At 39.5% G+C, this 17,490-nt stretch overlaps 1 protein-coding gene across 2 annotated transcripts in view; it reads left to right on the top strand.

Annotated features, from left to right (window-relative positions):
• The window catches only part of PAK2 (p21 (RAC1) activated kinase 2), a 50,378-nt gene that overhangs the window by 26,946 nt on the left and 5,942 nt on the right, over nucleotides 1-17,490 (top strand). For both annotated transcript variants that reach the window (XM_068953895.1, XM_068953894.1), the window contains exons 3-12: nucleotides 4,769-4,869; nucleotides 5,499-5,649; nucleotides 6,609-6,640; nucleotides 6,967-7,077; nucleotides 8,407-8,539; nucleotides 9,508-9,571; nucleotides 10,402-10,450; nucleotides 12,848-12,960; nucleotides 13,451-13,568; nucleotides 15,629-15,728. In XM_068953895.1, the coding sequence (XP_068809996.1) occupies nucleotides 4,769-4,869; nucleotides 5,499-5,649; nucleotides 6,609-6,640; nucleotides 6,967-7,077; nucleotides 8,407-8,539; nucleotides 9,508-9,571; nucleotides 10,402-10,450; nucleotides 12,848-12,960; nucleotides 13,451-13,568; nucleotides 15,629-15,728 (972 nt within the window). The remainder of the gene's footprint in view (nucleotides 1-4,768; nucleotides 4,870-5,498; nucleotides 5,650-6,608; nucleotides 6,641-6,966; nucleotides 7,078-8,406; nucleotides 8,540-9,507; nucleotides 9,572-10,401; nucleotides 10,451-12,847; nucleotides 12,961-13,450; nucleotides 13,569-15,628; nucleotides 15,729-17,490) is intronic.

Genomic DNA, 17,490 nt, shown 5'->3' on the forward strand with positions numbered 1-17,490 from the left:
CTCTTTATTGTGGAGAATATGGAAAGGCTCAGACCATTTGTGGCTGTAAATTATTTCTAAGGAATTCCTGTTAATTCTGCAGGAGCATCCAGTGAGGTGTATGCAATTTTTTTTTTTGAGAGTTCCATTAAGAATGCAAGTAGGTGCAGGGCAGCTGGATAGCTTTACAGCATTTTATAGTGTCTTTACTTCTCCTGAGGTGTTCCCTGTGCCCATCTTTATGGTGAGTTTATTCACTGCTGGAATGACCGGAAAGGGGGTGCATCAAGCAGCTGAATGAAGACTTGTCTAAAGTTGTGGTGACTCATCTAGGTTTAAAAATCCAGTTACTTATTGCAGACCACTCTGTAGATAATGATAGGTACCAAATTTATGGAAGTTAATTGCATACTTGCTTAGCATGTGTCTGTTTACCTAGTAATGCAAACTAAAAATTAAAGAAGTAATTTCAGCTAAGAGAAGTGTATTTTTGAGACCACTGTGCCAGTTTAACTTTTCTAAATGTTAAAAAATATTTAAAGTAATGTACTATTCTGAAAAAAGTGGAAGGTTTTACCACATGGCAAGATAATAGAAAAAATGGTATTTGAATTATCCCGATGAAAGAAACTATTTGAAAGATAGCTTTTTTCATTTGGGAAAAACTTGTCAATTGGCTGACGCACAATGAAGATAATGTAAACATCTGAAGAAATGCTTTCAGTCCTCATGGCTGCAAAATTGGCTGTCAAACATAAGCAGAATATAAATGAACACAGTGACTTTCTGGCACTGAAACAATCGTCCGATGTTAGTTGTTTTGTTCACTAGCAAGGCTGAGACGCACCCTCACCAGAATGCCAGTTCAAATATCCTTTTTTATTCTGCTACTTAAGCATCACAGAAATATTAGGTTCCTGCTTTTTTTTTTTTTTTTTGATTGGATTATATGCCAATTAGATTGTTAACCTGACTTTGTATTTAAGGTAGATGTGTTTTTGAGGGAAAAGCTTCTCCTGACTCCAGTACAAAGGTTGACAAGTTACAACAGAAATGGTAGATTCTCCTTTTCAGAAAATGAAGATAGATCTTACTAGGAGACATACAGGGCTGCTGCAGATGATTAGACTCGGTACAGGAATAACTGGCTAAAATTGTTTGGCTTTGTTCTGCAGATTTCTGTCTGTATGATTTTGCAAGAACCCTTCTGGGTTTAGCATGCATGAATAACCAGATAGGCTAGTTAGAAATAACATATGCCATTCTTTGTTATTATCTTCCACAACTTAATTTCTTGTGTGTGTATCTGAGTGAGTTCCATCTCTGATAGTCAGATGTTGCTGTACTGAATGTTGGAGCTGTCAGCAGGAAAGGATTGTGTATGTACAGCTTGGATTTTCGGTGGTGCTTATAGAGAAGCCTGAGGATGTGTCACTGTAGGTCTTTGTAGTGGTGTTTGCACCAAGGCAGCAGTTAGGACCGCGTCTCAGGGCACTGTGTATTTTGGCCTTGCTTTTTCTGGGTTTCAGAGATCGTTAAATTGCTCAGGAAACACCATAGCTTTGCATTAGCAATCTCTTGCATCTCTGCTGATTCCTATTAGGTGGCTATGCTAATGCACACACTGGGCTCTGTGCTGAAGTCTGCTATGGCATTTTTTTTTTCCTGGATGGTGCTGGCCTTGCCTTTTCCATCCCACAATTTCCTACACTGTTTTGATGCCTCCCCTTCCAGCTCTAGATCCACTGATAATATCATCTTATCTATTGCTACAGCTCTGCCTCTCTCCCCTCCCCTTTAGTACTCCCTTAGGAGGTTTCTCTACCTTAGGAGGTAGAGTTGGGGAGATGGTGAGATTTGGAGGACTAACTGCAGACAGTGAGGGTTAAGATATTTGAAATGCAGAATTTCTGCCCCAAGGCAGAGCTAGTTGGGCAATGAATTAATCATAAGAGCTTGAAGATATTGTTTAATGACCTAGGGATGGAGGCTTTTTTGTTCATTCCGTTGTTCAGGATAAATGATGAGATAGTCATCTTTTTACTACAGTACTTAATTGCCATGGATTTCCTTGGCTAGACTTCTGAAGGCGAATGAACGTGTGTGTGTTTTTTGGAAAGCTTTAAAAAAAGTATTCTAAAACTAGAAATGTTTGTCTTAGAGCAGAACTTACTAAAGGAGATTCTGTGGGGTCTAGCCCAAGACCACGGGGACGTGCCTGTGACATGCTCAAGATTTCTGGCTCAGAGTAGATTTCAGTGTGGCTTCAGCTGGAGGCTTCAGCAAATCAAAGCGTACCCCGCTTAAGCCATCTACTTACTATGCCCAGGCTGTTGAGAAACCTCCCTGTTTCTTGATTTGTATGTGGAGGTTGGCCTGAGCACACGTTAGGTATGTACCTTTGCATGTTGATAGGGAGCAATAGATTGGACGGTACGTTGAGGTTGGGTTGCAGTGCAGGAAGGTATGTGAAGCACCTCGGCTAACATGTTTCTGAATTGCGATGGTTTCATTTGGGGCAGAGCAGAGCCTTAACGTATTTGAGGCATTTTCTTAATTGGAGAGAGCAATTCTGGTTTTCGAGGCCCTTTGAAGGAGCCTTGCGTTTTCCCCCACCCTGTTTGAAACAGGACTGTTGGCTGCTCCCTCTGCAGGGCCTGAGAGCCTGCTCTAACTATAGGAGCAAGGGACCATATCTTAGATCCATTTGTGGTTTGAAGCAAGTGTCTCCCTTTGTTAAAGGGATTCCCATTTAAATACCGAGCTGTGATACAAACATAAGCAGAGGTTCAAAAATAGTGTGGCCTCACAATGGCCTTGTTAGCAAGTGCGCGTTGCCAAACCATGACTCACTTGGACCTGCCTCTTGACTGAAGTTTGCTGCTTGCGTTTGTTTTAAGTGCTTCTGTGGTCTAATATTCCTGTTGGCAGAGAAGTGTGTTTTAGACTCTTTGCCTACTGTACTTAAGAGGATGTGTATTTTTGAAAGGCGAGGGTTTATTTGTGCGGCACATGCCTGAGGATTTGAGCGCGAGCTCCTGTTCCCTAGAAGCCAAGTACTTCAGAACATGAATCTTCCTGAACAATATAATTTTCTTTTTTTTTTTTCCTGCTTTCACATAAACAATTGCAAAAGGTTGGGCAAAAACAGCACTTTCCTTAAATGTTTTCACCTAAGCAAGTTTCTCCAGGCCTGCGACGGAAATATGTTAATAAGGCCATTTGACAATCCACTTGCTTGTTGGCTCTGACCTGTGCAGCCATGTTAAAGATATCCTGTTTATAATAGCAATGTCTTCCCGAACAATAGCATTGTTCTGCTCAAGGCGCCCCGCGTGGCTTTCCATTTCTAAGCATCGTCTCCAGCTCCCTCTCCTTCCTTTCCTGCCCGTATGAAGGTATTTCAGAAGGGCTCTGCTTGAGAAGTGCGAGGTGTGCTCCCCCCCCCCCCATAGTCTGTGCCTTCTTACCACATTACAGCTACGAGGCTGCTTTTTTAGCTGAGCTTTCCCTGTGCTGAAACTTTGTGGCTTTTATTGTTAAGGTGATGGGTTTTTTTGAACAAATAACGGATGTTGTAGTGTTTCAAAACTTTATACCTTTACAAAATGTGCTTTGCTTTGTGAAGCTGACTCGCAAAGTGAAGTGGTAATCAAGTTAGAGGGCTTTTAAAATGGTGTACTGCTTTCTTTTGTTCTTATGAGCACTGTGATGTTCTTGCTGACTGCATGTGTGCTATAGTAAACGCAGATGATTAACTGTATGTTCTCTCGGAGTACTGTATGTTCTCTCGGAGCCGCAGGCATTCCTAGGATTATGCATTCAGTTTCTCGATCTCAGGTTAGATCCAACAGAAGGCTGTGAGACGGCGCCTTGGGCATCCTCTTTCTACCTGGAGAGCAGTTCTCCAGAAGCACGCCATTCTTTGCTGGCAGGGAAAGAAAACTTGGGCTTTTTTGCAAGAGCAGAAGAACAGGTTCCTGAGACCTAACTTACTCAAAAAAAAGAAAAAAAAGAAAGATTCAGTGTTGAATGGACCGTAATGGTTTATAATTCATGATAACTGTATTTCATACTTTGAGTTAAAATAAATGCCAGTGGAAGACACTTTGCAATTATATTCTGTGTTAGAGAAATGGAGAAAAAAGAAAGACCCAAACCCCATGCATTATAAAGCATCTTATAAATTTAGTTGAATCTAAATTCAACTAATGTGGAATTGTTCACATGGTCCTTCTCATTATCTGTCCTCACGTCTGATACTTCTTATGGTTGCTTTTTTTCTTTTAATTTAAATTAGGTAATTGATCTGGGGCTATAAACTCTTATCTTCATTGCAGGAAGCCCCAGTTTACATTAACTAACTTGAATTGAAGCAGTAAGGCAACAGAATTTTAACTGACTTTAGGGTGAACTTGAGGTTGAACTAAAGTTATCCTCAGTGTTGTTTTTAATCTATATTAAAATATTTTTTTAAAATTATTTTTATTTTTTGCATTGTAAGCAGTTTGTGTGTGTCGTAGAGCTCCTTGTGTTGGGGGGTTCTTATTCTCTTATTTCTACCACGCTATAAATGATTTTTAAAAAAAGGAAATGCTGATTCTCATGTGAAGTCTATCCCAGATTGAAAATATCAAATTACTGTTTTGCGTATATAATTGCATGTGTCCGTTAAACAGAATAATGGTTATATTCATCTGAAATGTTTTAATGTTTGGTTTTGTTGTATTAAATGGGGAAAACAGGACTTTAAGTCTCTACTGAGTAGGCCTTTCAATGTCTTTTTCAGGAAGCAGGAAGAAAGAAAAGGAAAGGCCAGAAATCTCCCCTCCATCAGATTTTGAACATACCATTCATGTTGGCTTTGATGCGGTTACTGGAGAATTTACTGTAAGTATACCTGACCTGGAGACACTGAGAAAACAACTGTGGGTCTGCACTGTAGAGAAGCCATTGAGGTGTTCTGCAATGAAGTATGAGTTAATCTATTCGTTTTTGTCAAAGAAATCATATACTGTATATTTGTACAGTGTACAGAGCAAAGACACCGTGACCTCCCAGTGCTTCTGCAATGTGTATGTCAGATCTAATGCTTTGTTTCATCTGGGAGAGTCTTCCTTGAGAACTGCTGTGAGGAGAGGTATCCTTTTTAGCTCACTTTCAGTCATTCATAACTGGTTCTGTTGAGTGCTTTAGTATTCCCATTCCTCAATTAGCTGACTTAATATACCTGAAAGGGTTGGTGTCATGTTGGCTCAGGAGATTGGAGCCCCTGGTATATTTGAGAATGCTTGAGACGTTGAGCAGTCAGGAGGTATTCCAGCTGTGGCTTGATTTATGTTGTATCACCTATGGATGCATGGCTCCTCAGCATCAAGTGGGAACATTGAAACACCCTCCTGCCTGTTCATGTGTTCAGGGCTGTATGTATAATGCTTTGTATGGAGGAAGGAAATCTGTTCTGCTTTTTTGATATCTTTAAAATACTGGAAGGATGCTTAAATAGCCTATTATTTCAGGGAATGCCAGAGCAATGGGCTCGATTGCTACAAACCTCAAATATCACCAAGTTAGAACAGAAGAAAAACCCTCAGGCGGTACTGGATGTGCTGAAGTTCTATGACTCCAAAGACACTGCAAAACAAAAGTATCTGAGTTTCTCTGCTCCAGGTGAGATGCAAAAGTATTCAAGGCGTATTGAAGGTGGGGAGGGGGAATTGGGTATTTGGAACTCAGTCTTCATCTCTTGTGGATTAGTAAGTCAGATTCAAATGCTGGAAAAGCAAGCTACTTCTCAAGGAGGAAGGAACATTTGAAGATGGATTTAAAGCTTACTGGAAACTGGCTTTGTCCAGTTAATTTCCTGTTTTAAACGGAGAAGGGAAGAAATGGAACTGAATAATTCAAAATAGCAGCTAAAATTAACTGTAATGAGCTGTATTTTTGAAGCTGGGCTCTGAGACTATGATTAATTGGTTTCATACTGGTGACCTTGCTTTTGCTGTCTGTGGTCAAAACATGTTTCTAGATGGTTGCTGTCTGAACTTGGATTTTTATCTTTCCCAAGTGATGACATCAAAGATGCCAAATAACTTGTTGCGCCTAGGTCAGGAGCTACGTGGGGAGGCTGGGGGAATGACTGTCCTACAAACATATATGGTTCCTTTTATCTAGTTCTCTTCCAAATTATTTCCATTCTGAAAATAGCTTAGTAATAAGGCTTTGTAATATCTTCATCTTTGATTCAAAACACAATTAAGGGAACAGAAATACCAGTTTGATATTGATTTCTTTTCTCAATACAATAGGACACACACGCATGGCAGGCAATATTCATTTTAAAAAACAGTGTGCGGATACTAATGTGAGTTGAAGCAGTAGAACAGGTTAGGAAATGGGTAGTTTTAACTGACCCTTAGGAGATGATCTTAGTAATTCATTCCTCCCTTCTCTGTAGACTTACAGAGACTTACAGAGAGCTTATCTCATTTGTTACTGTGAAATTTTACTTTCTGAAAGAAAGGAATCCCCAGAATGTCCATGGTCTTAATGTTCCTCTGCTACTCTAAAGTTCATTTTTTATTATTTATTCTGCTGATTTTATGTATTCTACTGTTTGTCCTATTTAGAAAAAGATGGTTTCCCATCAGGAACACCAACGGTGAGTGTGTTTACTCTTCTTTGTGGCTTAGGAGAACAGCATTATAGATCTTCTGTATTTGTTATACTAAATCTTGGAGCAAAATAAGAACTTATCGTGGAATAAAAACCTAAAAAGCAGTGTAGAACACAGCATATTTTACTGGAGCAATAGTATTTGAATCTTGTAATGAAATGTAGTAGGGCACTTAAACCACTCAAACTATCCTTTTCTTTTGACATTAATAAGAATTCTTTTGTCTTCATATTAAAAAAAAATACAAGTCTTTAATGCTTTGTCGGGGATACAATTTTATTTATACTTTTTTTAATTTTGGTAAAATGTAGACCAATGCCAAAGGTTCAGAGCCATCGACAGCTGTAGCTGACGACGACGACGACGATGATGAAGAAGCTCCTCCTCCAGTTATTGCTCCACGGCCAGATCACACAAAATCGGTGAGCAACTTTTTTTCACAGTGTTGTAGGTCTTTTTCTACTCCTTTTTTCCAGCAAATTTGTGAAATGAGCTGTTACGTGTTTTTAGGAGAAAGTTCTGTTTTTAATCAAGTTTGCTTGCTAAGAAAATACCTGATTTCTGGATTTCACTGGAACTGGAAATCCTGAAGTTAATGCTGGTATAGTTTGTTGGTTTGTGCTGAAGATATCTAGATATGTTTATCCTCTGACCCAAGATGTGAGGAGGAGGTTTTTTAGTGCTAAAAATTATGGCTAATTTCTATCTTTAGATAGTATAATGGCATAAGTGTAGGAGAGTGCATTTGAACATTTGTTTTTTTTTTTTTTTTGGATTACAATGAGATGGCTTCATCAAATATACTACCCAAACCTAAATTCAAATTTAAGATTTGAAAATTTATATTGATCACAAAGTCATCAGTATTATGTTGAAAGTTAAATGCTTATGAAGTTGATACCTAAGTTTTAGTGTCAGCTTCTTGTCCTGTGCACCCTGCTCACAGTGTCCCAGGAATCCTACCTACTACAGCTCATTCTTTGATCCATGGTAGGTGTGCATATTGCTGCTCTGCTGCCCACTGTGGCCTTATTTTTGTTCCAGGAGCATAGATATGAATTGCGTATATTTTTTCAAGTGGTACGGTTTTTAATATTGCCTACTCTGGGTATGTAAACATATGCAATGTGGGGGGTCTACCGTTTGGTTTTACCAGGGAAGCTATGTATGGCTGTAAAACTCAGTAGTTTCTTCAAATGCAGGGATAGCAAACAGTGGGAAATGAAATAAAAAAGTGCAAAGAAATCCCCAAAATTTGAGAAAATGAGAAATCCACAGATTCACGCTTCTTTTCATGTTGAAGCACGAAGCTTTTTTCCTTTAAATCTTTGGAGTAGTGTCTTTTGCCATTAAATAATGATGTCTGTTCTGTGAAACTTGGAGTTTGTAGAACTGAGGTAAATACACAGACGAAAGGGTATGTACGCCGCTCAAGTCAACTGATATATTGTAGAGAATAAGCAGGAGGAAAACGCACAACAAGTCTATCTGGGGAAGACAGAGAGCTTGATTAGATACACTCCTAGCATCCGCTCTTTAATACAGAAGGTATCTGGGTTTTTCTTTCAGAGGTCAGTAAGGTTGCTATCATCTTGACTTTCTGGAATTTAATGCTTCTCAAGTCTAACTTCTGGCTCCAGGGTTTTATGTAAAATGGTGCTTAGTGGTCTTTTAAGAATTGTGACTGTTTTGAACTGAAAGTCAGTGATTACAAAGAGATTGCTCAAGTAAATGATCTCTTTTAACAACAGATTTATACGCGGTCTGTAATCGACCCCATCCCTGCACCAGCTGGTGACTCTTCTGTTGACAGTTCATCCAAATCAGGTGATAAACAGAAAAAGAAGACCAAAATGTCAGATGAAGAGATCATGGAAAAACTACGTAGGTGTTCTTTATTTCAATTAAACAAAGGCTTTAGGACTGATTTCAGTCTCATTTGCTTTTTGACTTGAGAGGTTTTGTGCAGTAGTGATCAGCCCTTTGTTCTGAGTCATAATAGCTATGAGATAGCTGTCAGGCTGTCACGATTGACTGAAACATGCTTATAAAATGGCTTGTGCATCTGTATTGATGCTTCTGATAGTTTATTTAGCCAGCAGAGAGGGAGGATATTAAGTTGTCGACCTTATCCTGATTTTTGTGTAAGGATCGTGTGAATACTGTGCTTGGTTGGTTTTGTGTCAGACAGTAGCTGAGAGGAGCTGCACGTTTTGTTAATTTGTATACTTCACAACCCTATTGGGTAAAGAATATTGTAGAACAGTTTTTTTGGATTGAAGTTCTGTTACGGTAATATGATTGGCATGTATATATATATTCATGATAATTCATAAAAACATAAAATATCCTAGATTCTGCTGTTGCTTGTTCCATAATCTTGGAGATGAAGTTTCACCGCATTAATGTTCTTGTGCTTAATAAGTCAGGAGCTTGACTGATTTCTGGAACAGGCTAACCTAATGGATTTGTTAATAATCTAGTACCGGGTTCTGTTATCCAGAAGGATAGCATTAAATTGAGGTGTTAGTGGGAAATAGCACGAGCTGTCTTATTAAGACCAAGACCTGGCATAACAGTTGTCTGAGATTGGGCCATTTGCAACTGGAACGAAATCAGGAAGCTTTGGCTCTTAATGCATCAACCTTTTTACTACTTGAGCTGACTCACACTCTGAGCTATCCTGGCTGAAGCTAGTCGTGCTCAAGGGGAATGGTGGGAACGGCATGTATTTTCAACATGAGTTGACAGAAACAGTATGCTGTGTTGTGATAGCAAAGAACATTTCCTAAGGCAGTGAGCCTTCTAAGAATTTCTGTGGAGGTGTTGTGGAAATGTTTTTCTTTTTTTAGGTACTATTGTGAGCATAGGAGATCCCAAGAAAAAGTACACCAGATATGAAAAAATTGGGCAGGGGTAAGTGTTCGTCCCAGCTGTTACTTACAGTGAATCAGTGTTAAAGGTAGTGTACTGTTCCTATCTGATACTACCATGTACCCACTCCTTACTGAAGTGGGCAGAAATGTTTGCAGTATTAGACAATGATGAACAGATGCTGAAGGTGGTAGAGATTTTTGAATTGGGTCTTTTAATACAAAACCGTAGCCCTATGACTTCTCTCTACCATGTCTGTGGCTTCTCTGGTCCTCTTTTAGTAAGATACTTTCATCTGTTCTGTAATCTGACTACTGAAGAGCTTGAGGGTACACCAGAAGGCTTTCTGTGTGATGGACTAACTATACTTCTTACCTATGTTACTGTTCTGGTGTTCTTAGGAATTCTTTTGAAAAAAAAAAAGTTCACTTGAAGAGTATACTCAAGGGTAGCTTACCCAGCTTTGATTATCTAAGCATAGCTCCTACTGTCTCTCCCTTTCCAAATATTTCTCTGTGCATTTGTGGGAAGGCTACCCCAGGCAGAAATGAAAAGTAATGCCTACTACAGAAAAGACTGTCCAACTTAACCTGGTCTTACACAACAGCACAGGTTTTAGGGGCTTGGACATCCTGAATGCAGGAATGGTTTGTCTTAGAACAGAGTGGACTTGACGTGTGATTTAGTTTGCTTTGTATAAACTGACAAGCATGTCTTTGATACCGCTTACTTTTGACAGCCTTCTTTTTGATAGAGCTCTTGCAACATACAAAAAGCTGAAACAATTTTGCATTTGTGATCTGTCTGTTCGTGTGCATGTGTCTTACACAGAGAGCTGTAACTGGCTGTAAGACTTTTCTTTTTCTTCACAGGGCTTCAGGTACCGTTTTCACAGCTATTGATGTGGCAACGGGGCAAGAGGTAAGAGCTCTGTGCTCATCACAGTCAAAATGCTTTTTCCATATAGATGTTCCTCTGTAGGTGGTCAGAATGATCTGACCAAGTTTTGTTCTGTGGCTTCCATCTCTGCTATCACCTTGCAAACTAATGTTTGTCGTAGTCATTTGTAACATTGTGTGCCTTGTTTTGTAGTAATCAGGTGATGAAAGCTAAAAATAGGGTTGTGTCTTTCCAGTGAGAAGCAGAGGGAGTGAGATGTTCCAGATACAGGTTTTGAAAACAGTTTATCCTTCAAGTATTGTAGGCAATGGTGTCCTGGATTTTCAGCAATAAATCTTCATTTAGTCTTAACGTAGTTGGTTTCTAGTCCCATTTCAGTAGTGGTGATTGAGATGCCTATCTATATGTCCCCATATGATTCTTTGCTTTAATTAGAATGCCTTCTGCACATCCTGTTTCTTGTTTTTGCTACCTGGTACATCCAAACCATCCGGTAAAGATGATGACACCAGTAAAATGCTGCATCCTTCTCATGCAGTGATCATCTCTGATTCCCCAAGATTAAAACGTTAGCAATTACTTCTTTTTAAATTCAGTTTCCTTATTTTTCCTTTAAAAGTCCAAGCTAGCCATTCTTTAGGTCAATGATAGCTGCCTTTTCATCAGTATCTACCTCTCCCAGTTCTGTAGTGCTAGAATGCTTTCTACTCACTGCAGTACTTCTTGTCCTCTTACTGACCGCATAGTAAATTGGGCAGCTAGATTCCTTTCTTAGACCGTCTCTGCTTCTTGTTAGGCAGGTAATCCAACAGTTGATCTTGCTTGCAGTCTCTGTCTTCATACATTAAACTGATCCAGTACTCTAGCTTCCTCACGGCTTATTGTCTGAGGAAGAGGAGGAAGTTCTGATAACAGAATTGGGTTTGTTCAGTGGTAAGATGAGAAGGCTAAAGTTGGATTTTATTGCTGTCTCCAGCTGTAATGGGACGGTGTAGAGAAGATGGAGCTGGACAGCCTGGAGCTCCGCAGGCAACAGACAAATTGCACTAAGCTAGAATCTGTTCAGATACTAGATTTCCTCCCCGCTCCCCCCACAGTGAGAGTGATCAATCACAGGACAGGGGCCCAGAGAAGTTGTGGAGTATCCACCCATTGAGATCTCCATTCAGAACTCATTTGGACAAGGCCCTCAGCAGCTTGCTCTAAGTTGGTCTTACTTTGAGCAAGGGCATTGGACCAGATGACCTCCAGATGTCCCTTTTGGTCTTAGCTATTTTGTGATTCTGTGTCACAGGTTCTCTTCTTGTAATGCCCATGGAAATGTGATAGTGAATATTTCTACAAGATTATTTCAGTTCTTGTGGTAACACTTTGATTTTGGACAGATGAGTGGCTTATCCTGTAAAAAGCCTAAACGCCTCCTGAAAATATTACTACTAGCAGAACGGACTTGGGACAATTTTTCATCTTAAAAATCTGGAAAACTTGTCCTAGTTAACTTATTTCTTCGACCAAATAGTTCTTTATTTTCTCTTCTCTCTCTGGGATAGTTCATTGGTTTTTAACTGCTCTGAGTGAGTTATCTCCTACTTTCCTTTTCCCCTCAAAACAATCTCATGACAGTGTTTCTCCTATGATTGTCACCACAATCAATTGGTGTTCTTTACTTAACCTTAGCCACACCAGTACCTGCTTACAACTTGCTGTCAGCAGTAGGGCTGTGAAGACTGCTATTACTGTTGATCCAGCTATTGATTCAGTTCTGTCTCTCATCTGGAGTTCTCTCTCAGACTTGGGCTGGTTTTGTCACTTGTACCATTATAAACATTTTATTCCTTATCTTGCTTCTGTTTTCAACGTTCCCACTTGCCTGTTTGCTAGTTTGCTGTTTCTTATTCTTCAAAACTTCCTCTGTTGAATTGCTCTTTCAATCTTTTCTGTGCATGCTGATTTTTCAACTGCTTCTACCTTCCTGCATTCCTCATACCTAAACGCTAATCTTGTCAGAAGAAGATGCATGGAAACAAATTGCCTCACCTTGCCTAAGGAGGCTTATACCATCACTGTTAGTCGCTGCAAGATGCTGCTCTGCTTTAGGCTGGCTGATATGAAATCAATGGGGCGAGTATCTGTTTATCTTCTAAATGTTTCCTCTGCTGTTTATTCTGGCCTTTGCTATTGCTTGTCAGTCTTCTCAGATGCAGGAGGAGGATGTTGGTTGTGGGTGTGAGTTGTATGCTAATAAAGTTGTATGCTAATAAGTAAATAGCCTACCAGTTGCGTGGTGTTTCTTGGCCAAGCTGCCTTGATGCTCTTACAGAATCTTTTACCCCTTCTAACCTTTTACTGTATTAAGAATAACTGAAAGTTTTTGATACTCAAGTTTGAATTATTAATGTTTCCCTTGGCCCTCCTCAGGTTGCTATCAAACAGATAAACCTGCAGAAACAGCCCAAGAAGGAGTTGATTATTAATGAGATCTTGGTAATGAAGGAGCTAAAGAATCCCAACATAGTCAACTTCCTGGACAGGTAAATGCAGACAGCTGGCTGATCCCTTCCTCCCCAGGGGTTTCAAGAGTTTTTAACTTGACATTCCCATATAGACCCAGAGTCTCTGTACCTCAGGGTCTTATGAACAAATGAGACTGTATTTAGATTGAGAAGAATTTAAAAAAAAAAAAGTATTTTATAGGGAATTGTCATGTTAATTTGGTAAGAGGCCTTCTTTCATCAGTGCAGTGCTGCATGTATGTAATCAAGGAGCAGTGGTGGAAAAGAGCACAGCTGGAAGTGCTGTGTTCTCAGTGAGATGCAGGTGTTATCCTGACTGTTTAGTTCAAGAAGTGTAGGGCTTTTATTGTCAGCATTTACATTTTAAGCTACCTACTTTCTTTACTGTTTGTCGTGACGTTTGTGAATCATTTTCTTGGACAGTTGTCACAGTGCTGTTATCTGTCACTTTTCAGTTCTCAGTCTCTCTTGATGGCGAATGGGCATGCTTTTCATTTTTTGTTTGTAGTTACCTTGTAGGAGATGAATTGTTTGTGGTGATGGAATATCTGGCTGGAGGCTCACTGACAGATGTGGTCACAGAAACATGTATGGATGAGGCACAGATTGCTGCTGTTTGTAGAGAGGTGAGTACTGTATTTGATGTGCAGAGAAATGAAGGCACACTCTGTTCCTCTGGGTTTTATGGTACATTTATGTTCTGACTAATTGCAACAACTGCCCTTGGGGAAATTCAGTTGGGAAGATTTAATGATTCTGCGAGCAAAAATCAATATTAAAATCTGGGATAAACTCATTTTATTATTTACTGCATATAACTCAGAAAACTGCATGCACCCGCCTATCCCTGAACAAAACAAAACTACCTTTCCCCACCCCCTATCAAACACTTGACCTCGGAGGAAACAATATGAAATGGTTAATTCAGTGGCAGAGAATGCAGCGATGAGAAGTGCACTGTGTATGAAAGGTCATTGCATATTAGACATGGGTATGCGATGTGTAACACAAAAGAGCTATGGCAGTTGGAGTTGGATGTTTAAGGGTGTTAAAGGATGGAGCAAATAAAGATTTCCTTTTTTGGCACCTGGATGATTCAGTCTTGGTGACCGTATTAACGGAGAGAGATTAATAAACTGAGCTGAAGTTCAGGGAAGAGCAACAAAGAAGTTTAGCTACTAGAGAGAATGTCTTTTCTTTACGTTTATTGCTAATGAAGAATATTTGATGGTACTAAAAAGAAATTAAATATTCACGTGTAGTTAATGTAGCAAAATAATGAGAAGTGAACATACTAGAGAAAAGAGAACCTGAAATATGTTAAGTTTCAGAGTGCTTTCCAAATGGGAGAAGTGGAACTGTGTTTGCTTAGAAAGTGTAAAGGTAGATCTGATGAGACAGGAATACTTTAAGAAACATATGCTAACGTAGGGATGAGCTTGATACAAACTCTCCTTTTCTTGGTTTAGCAGCTGTTTTCATGATTCATAGTATGTGCAACTTATAGTCCTGAGATGGTTAATCTTTATGGATTTTTCAGAAAAATAATTATCCAGAAGATTGTAGCTGGAATAATTTTAAGATTTCAGTGTGTATCCTTCAGATAGAAATTAAAAATAACTTATATTGCAGCTTATCAGTTGTTTCTGCCGTGAGTCAGAGGGCCAGTGTCCACCTCAGACTCAATTTATTATGGGAGAGGGAGAAATAATTGTATCACCTAGTGTGCAGGAGAAGCTTAGGCTTTTAAAAACCTGTTTGGCTACACCAGCACGACATCTGCTTTTGATGACTCACCTAAAGGAAGAGGATTAAAAGCAAAATGGTATACTAGCATGTATGAACAGGTAATGGTTTCCTGAGAAACTGGAGCTGGAAGCAGAGAACTAAAAGTAACTATTTACAGTAACAGTAGTTAACTTTTTTGAGGGGAAAAGAATAATACTGAACTTTATCAAATGCTGTACTTTATCAAGATTCTGCTGCCCAGAATGTCGTGTACCCTTCCTTATGCAAATTAGTGTCACTTTGCTAAAGAAAGTGAAGGCAAAAACACTCAATGAGGATTACATCCATGCCAGGTTAAAATGGTGAATATTTTGTTTATATTAAAAAATTTGTAAATGGTGTTTTTGCTCTTTCTCAAATAGCAAAACTAAGTTTCATTATGTTTTAGGCCGAAACGTAGTATAAAAGGTTTTAATCTAAAAAGACTGCAAAAACAGTATTAGTGACTTTTATAAGTCACTGTGGTAAAGTTGTCTGTATGTTGAGGATGAAGCATTCCTCTTAGTGAGACTTCAGGCTAAAAGGCTCTCACTTAATCCCATATGGCTCCCCCATAGCATGAGGCTGTGGAAATTACAGGTACCAAAATAAACATCATCTGTGAGTGATTTTTGTGAACATCTTAGGTGATGACTGGGTGATGAGGATTTTAATTTATTAGTTCTATAAGATGAGAGAGAAACTTCATAGTTAAATAACTTCTGACCTCCTTGAGTTCTGGAGAATATTTTTTAGCACAAGAGCTTCCTCTGCTGGTTACTTTAAATAATACTTGCTATATTTTTACACTCGATACTGGTTGAGGGTATAAGCATTTTGAATTTGTGTTCACATGTGCAAACTGTGTTTGCATATGCTAAATATATATATATATTTTTTTTTTTTCCCTCCCATCCAGTGCTTGCAAGCGCTTGAGTTCCTCCATGCCAACCAGGTCATCCACAGAGACATTAAGAGTGACAATGTGCTGTTAGGAATGGATGGATCGGTTAAACTCAGTGAGTACCAGACAGTTGTTGCAATGTTCTGTTTCCCCTCTCCAGTAAACTTCACATTAGAGAGTGTGAGCTGATAAAAGGGTAGGTAGTTGGCAGGGATATTTGAGGTGCCTTTTTACTGGATGTCAGCAACAGAAATTCATTGCCTCTTATAAAATCTGTAATTCACAAATAGGTATTGAAAGTCTGAGAGCCCCAAGACTGTAAGGCTGTGAGCATGTTAAACTGGCAGGATTTTGAAGCAAACATAAATGCATTGGTAAAAAACTGGTAAGATAAAGTGAAGGAAAGATGCAGATGGTTGCAAGAGAAAAGTGCAGCTAACTCTGGTTGCTTTATGGTCCTTTCAGGTTGTCATGACTTGCTTTTAATGTTTTGCCCTTCTCATTTAGAAGGTGACTAACAAGAAATTGTGCGTTATTAACCATTTATGTTGCAGTCTAGTCTTATGCTGCACCTGTACTGGGGTCTCCTTTGCTTGGACTGAAAGTGTAATCCACTTTCATTAATAAAATCATGAAATGACCAAAGAAACTACTTGCTTTTCAGGTAATTGTCATGCATGCTATAACTTGTGTACAGTTAGTCAGTTTATGGTGTGTGTAAACGTGTGAGGCATCTGAAGGAAGAAGAGGTTTTTAAAATTTGAAAAATGGGAAACCATATGCAGAAGCCATCAGGATTGTTCAGAGAGAGGTGTGTTATTCATTGTCTTGGCACCTAGTAATGCGTGAAGCATAAAGCTACCAAAGAATTATGAGATGGTGTTTTTACAGTTGGGTAAGAATTTGGAATGCCATAAGAAAGCATTTCAGCAGTATTCCTTACTCTGGATGCCTTGTAGTCTCATGTCTGTCATGAGGTGCAGTGTGAAGAAGGGTTATAAGCAATCTGACTTGTTCAGCCACATTGTTGGGTGCACTGCTTACTTGCATAGGGGTGTTTGTTTTTTTTTTTTAAACAGGGTGGTGAGTATTTGGGCACAAACTGAATGGATTCAGAGGCTGAAGATAACGAGTTACAGGAGAGAATGTGGCTGGGAAAAATTAGCTGTGGACGGCTCAAAAGATACAAGAGTTGTCAATGAAAAGACAAGCGGAGAAAAGGACAGGGTTGTGGTGAGGGGCACTGAGGCAGCAGCCTGTGTGAAGAGGCCCTGGCCTCAAGAGATTGGGGGAAGATAAGGAAAAGGTGGAGACGTGAGAAAATAGGAGTTAGCTATTAAAACGTGCTACATGAAGGACGAATATCAGTCTTGAGACTTGCCCTTCATTGGCTGTGTGGCTATAGAACCTTCTACCAGCTGTGTGGGGTGGAGGGGTATAAGTTGCACCTTCTTCAAGCTCTTCCCTTTTCCCTGGAGGAGACTGGCTTCTGGGAAACTGCTGGCAGGAACAGAGGTTCTGATCTGCCTATCACCTGAGCACTTTCTAGTGATGACTTTCCAGCATGCGGAGGGATGACATGATAGCATCTTTTGGAAGAAGGCAGCATCTAGCTGAGGCTGTAAAGGCACATTCCCTGGCCAGCTAAAGGATCTCTGAAAAGCTGCCCTCACCACTAATTTCCCACATTCACTCCTGGTGAAACTAGAATCTTCTTGTAGGTGAAGGGATGGACCTGCCGGAAGTTTTTGCTTGCTTTTTCTCTCCCCGCTGGTGAAGGTGGTGCTGAAGGTGCTGTTGGTACATCATGAGAAAAACTGTTGTTGCTTCTCTGATGCATTTGTTGAAATAGGCTATTCTTTGAATTGAATATGACA

The sequence above is a fragment of the Struthio camelus genome, chromosome 9 (assembly GCF_040807025.1).
Source record: "Struthio camelus isolate bStrCam1 chromosome 9, bStrCam1.hap1, whole genome shotgun sequence".
Classification (NCBI taxonomy): Eukaryota; Metazoa; Chordata; class Aves; order Struthioniformes; family Struthionidae; genus Struthio; species Struthio camelus.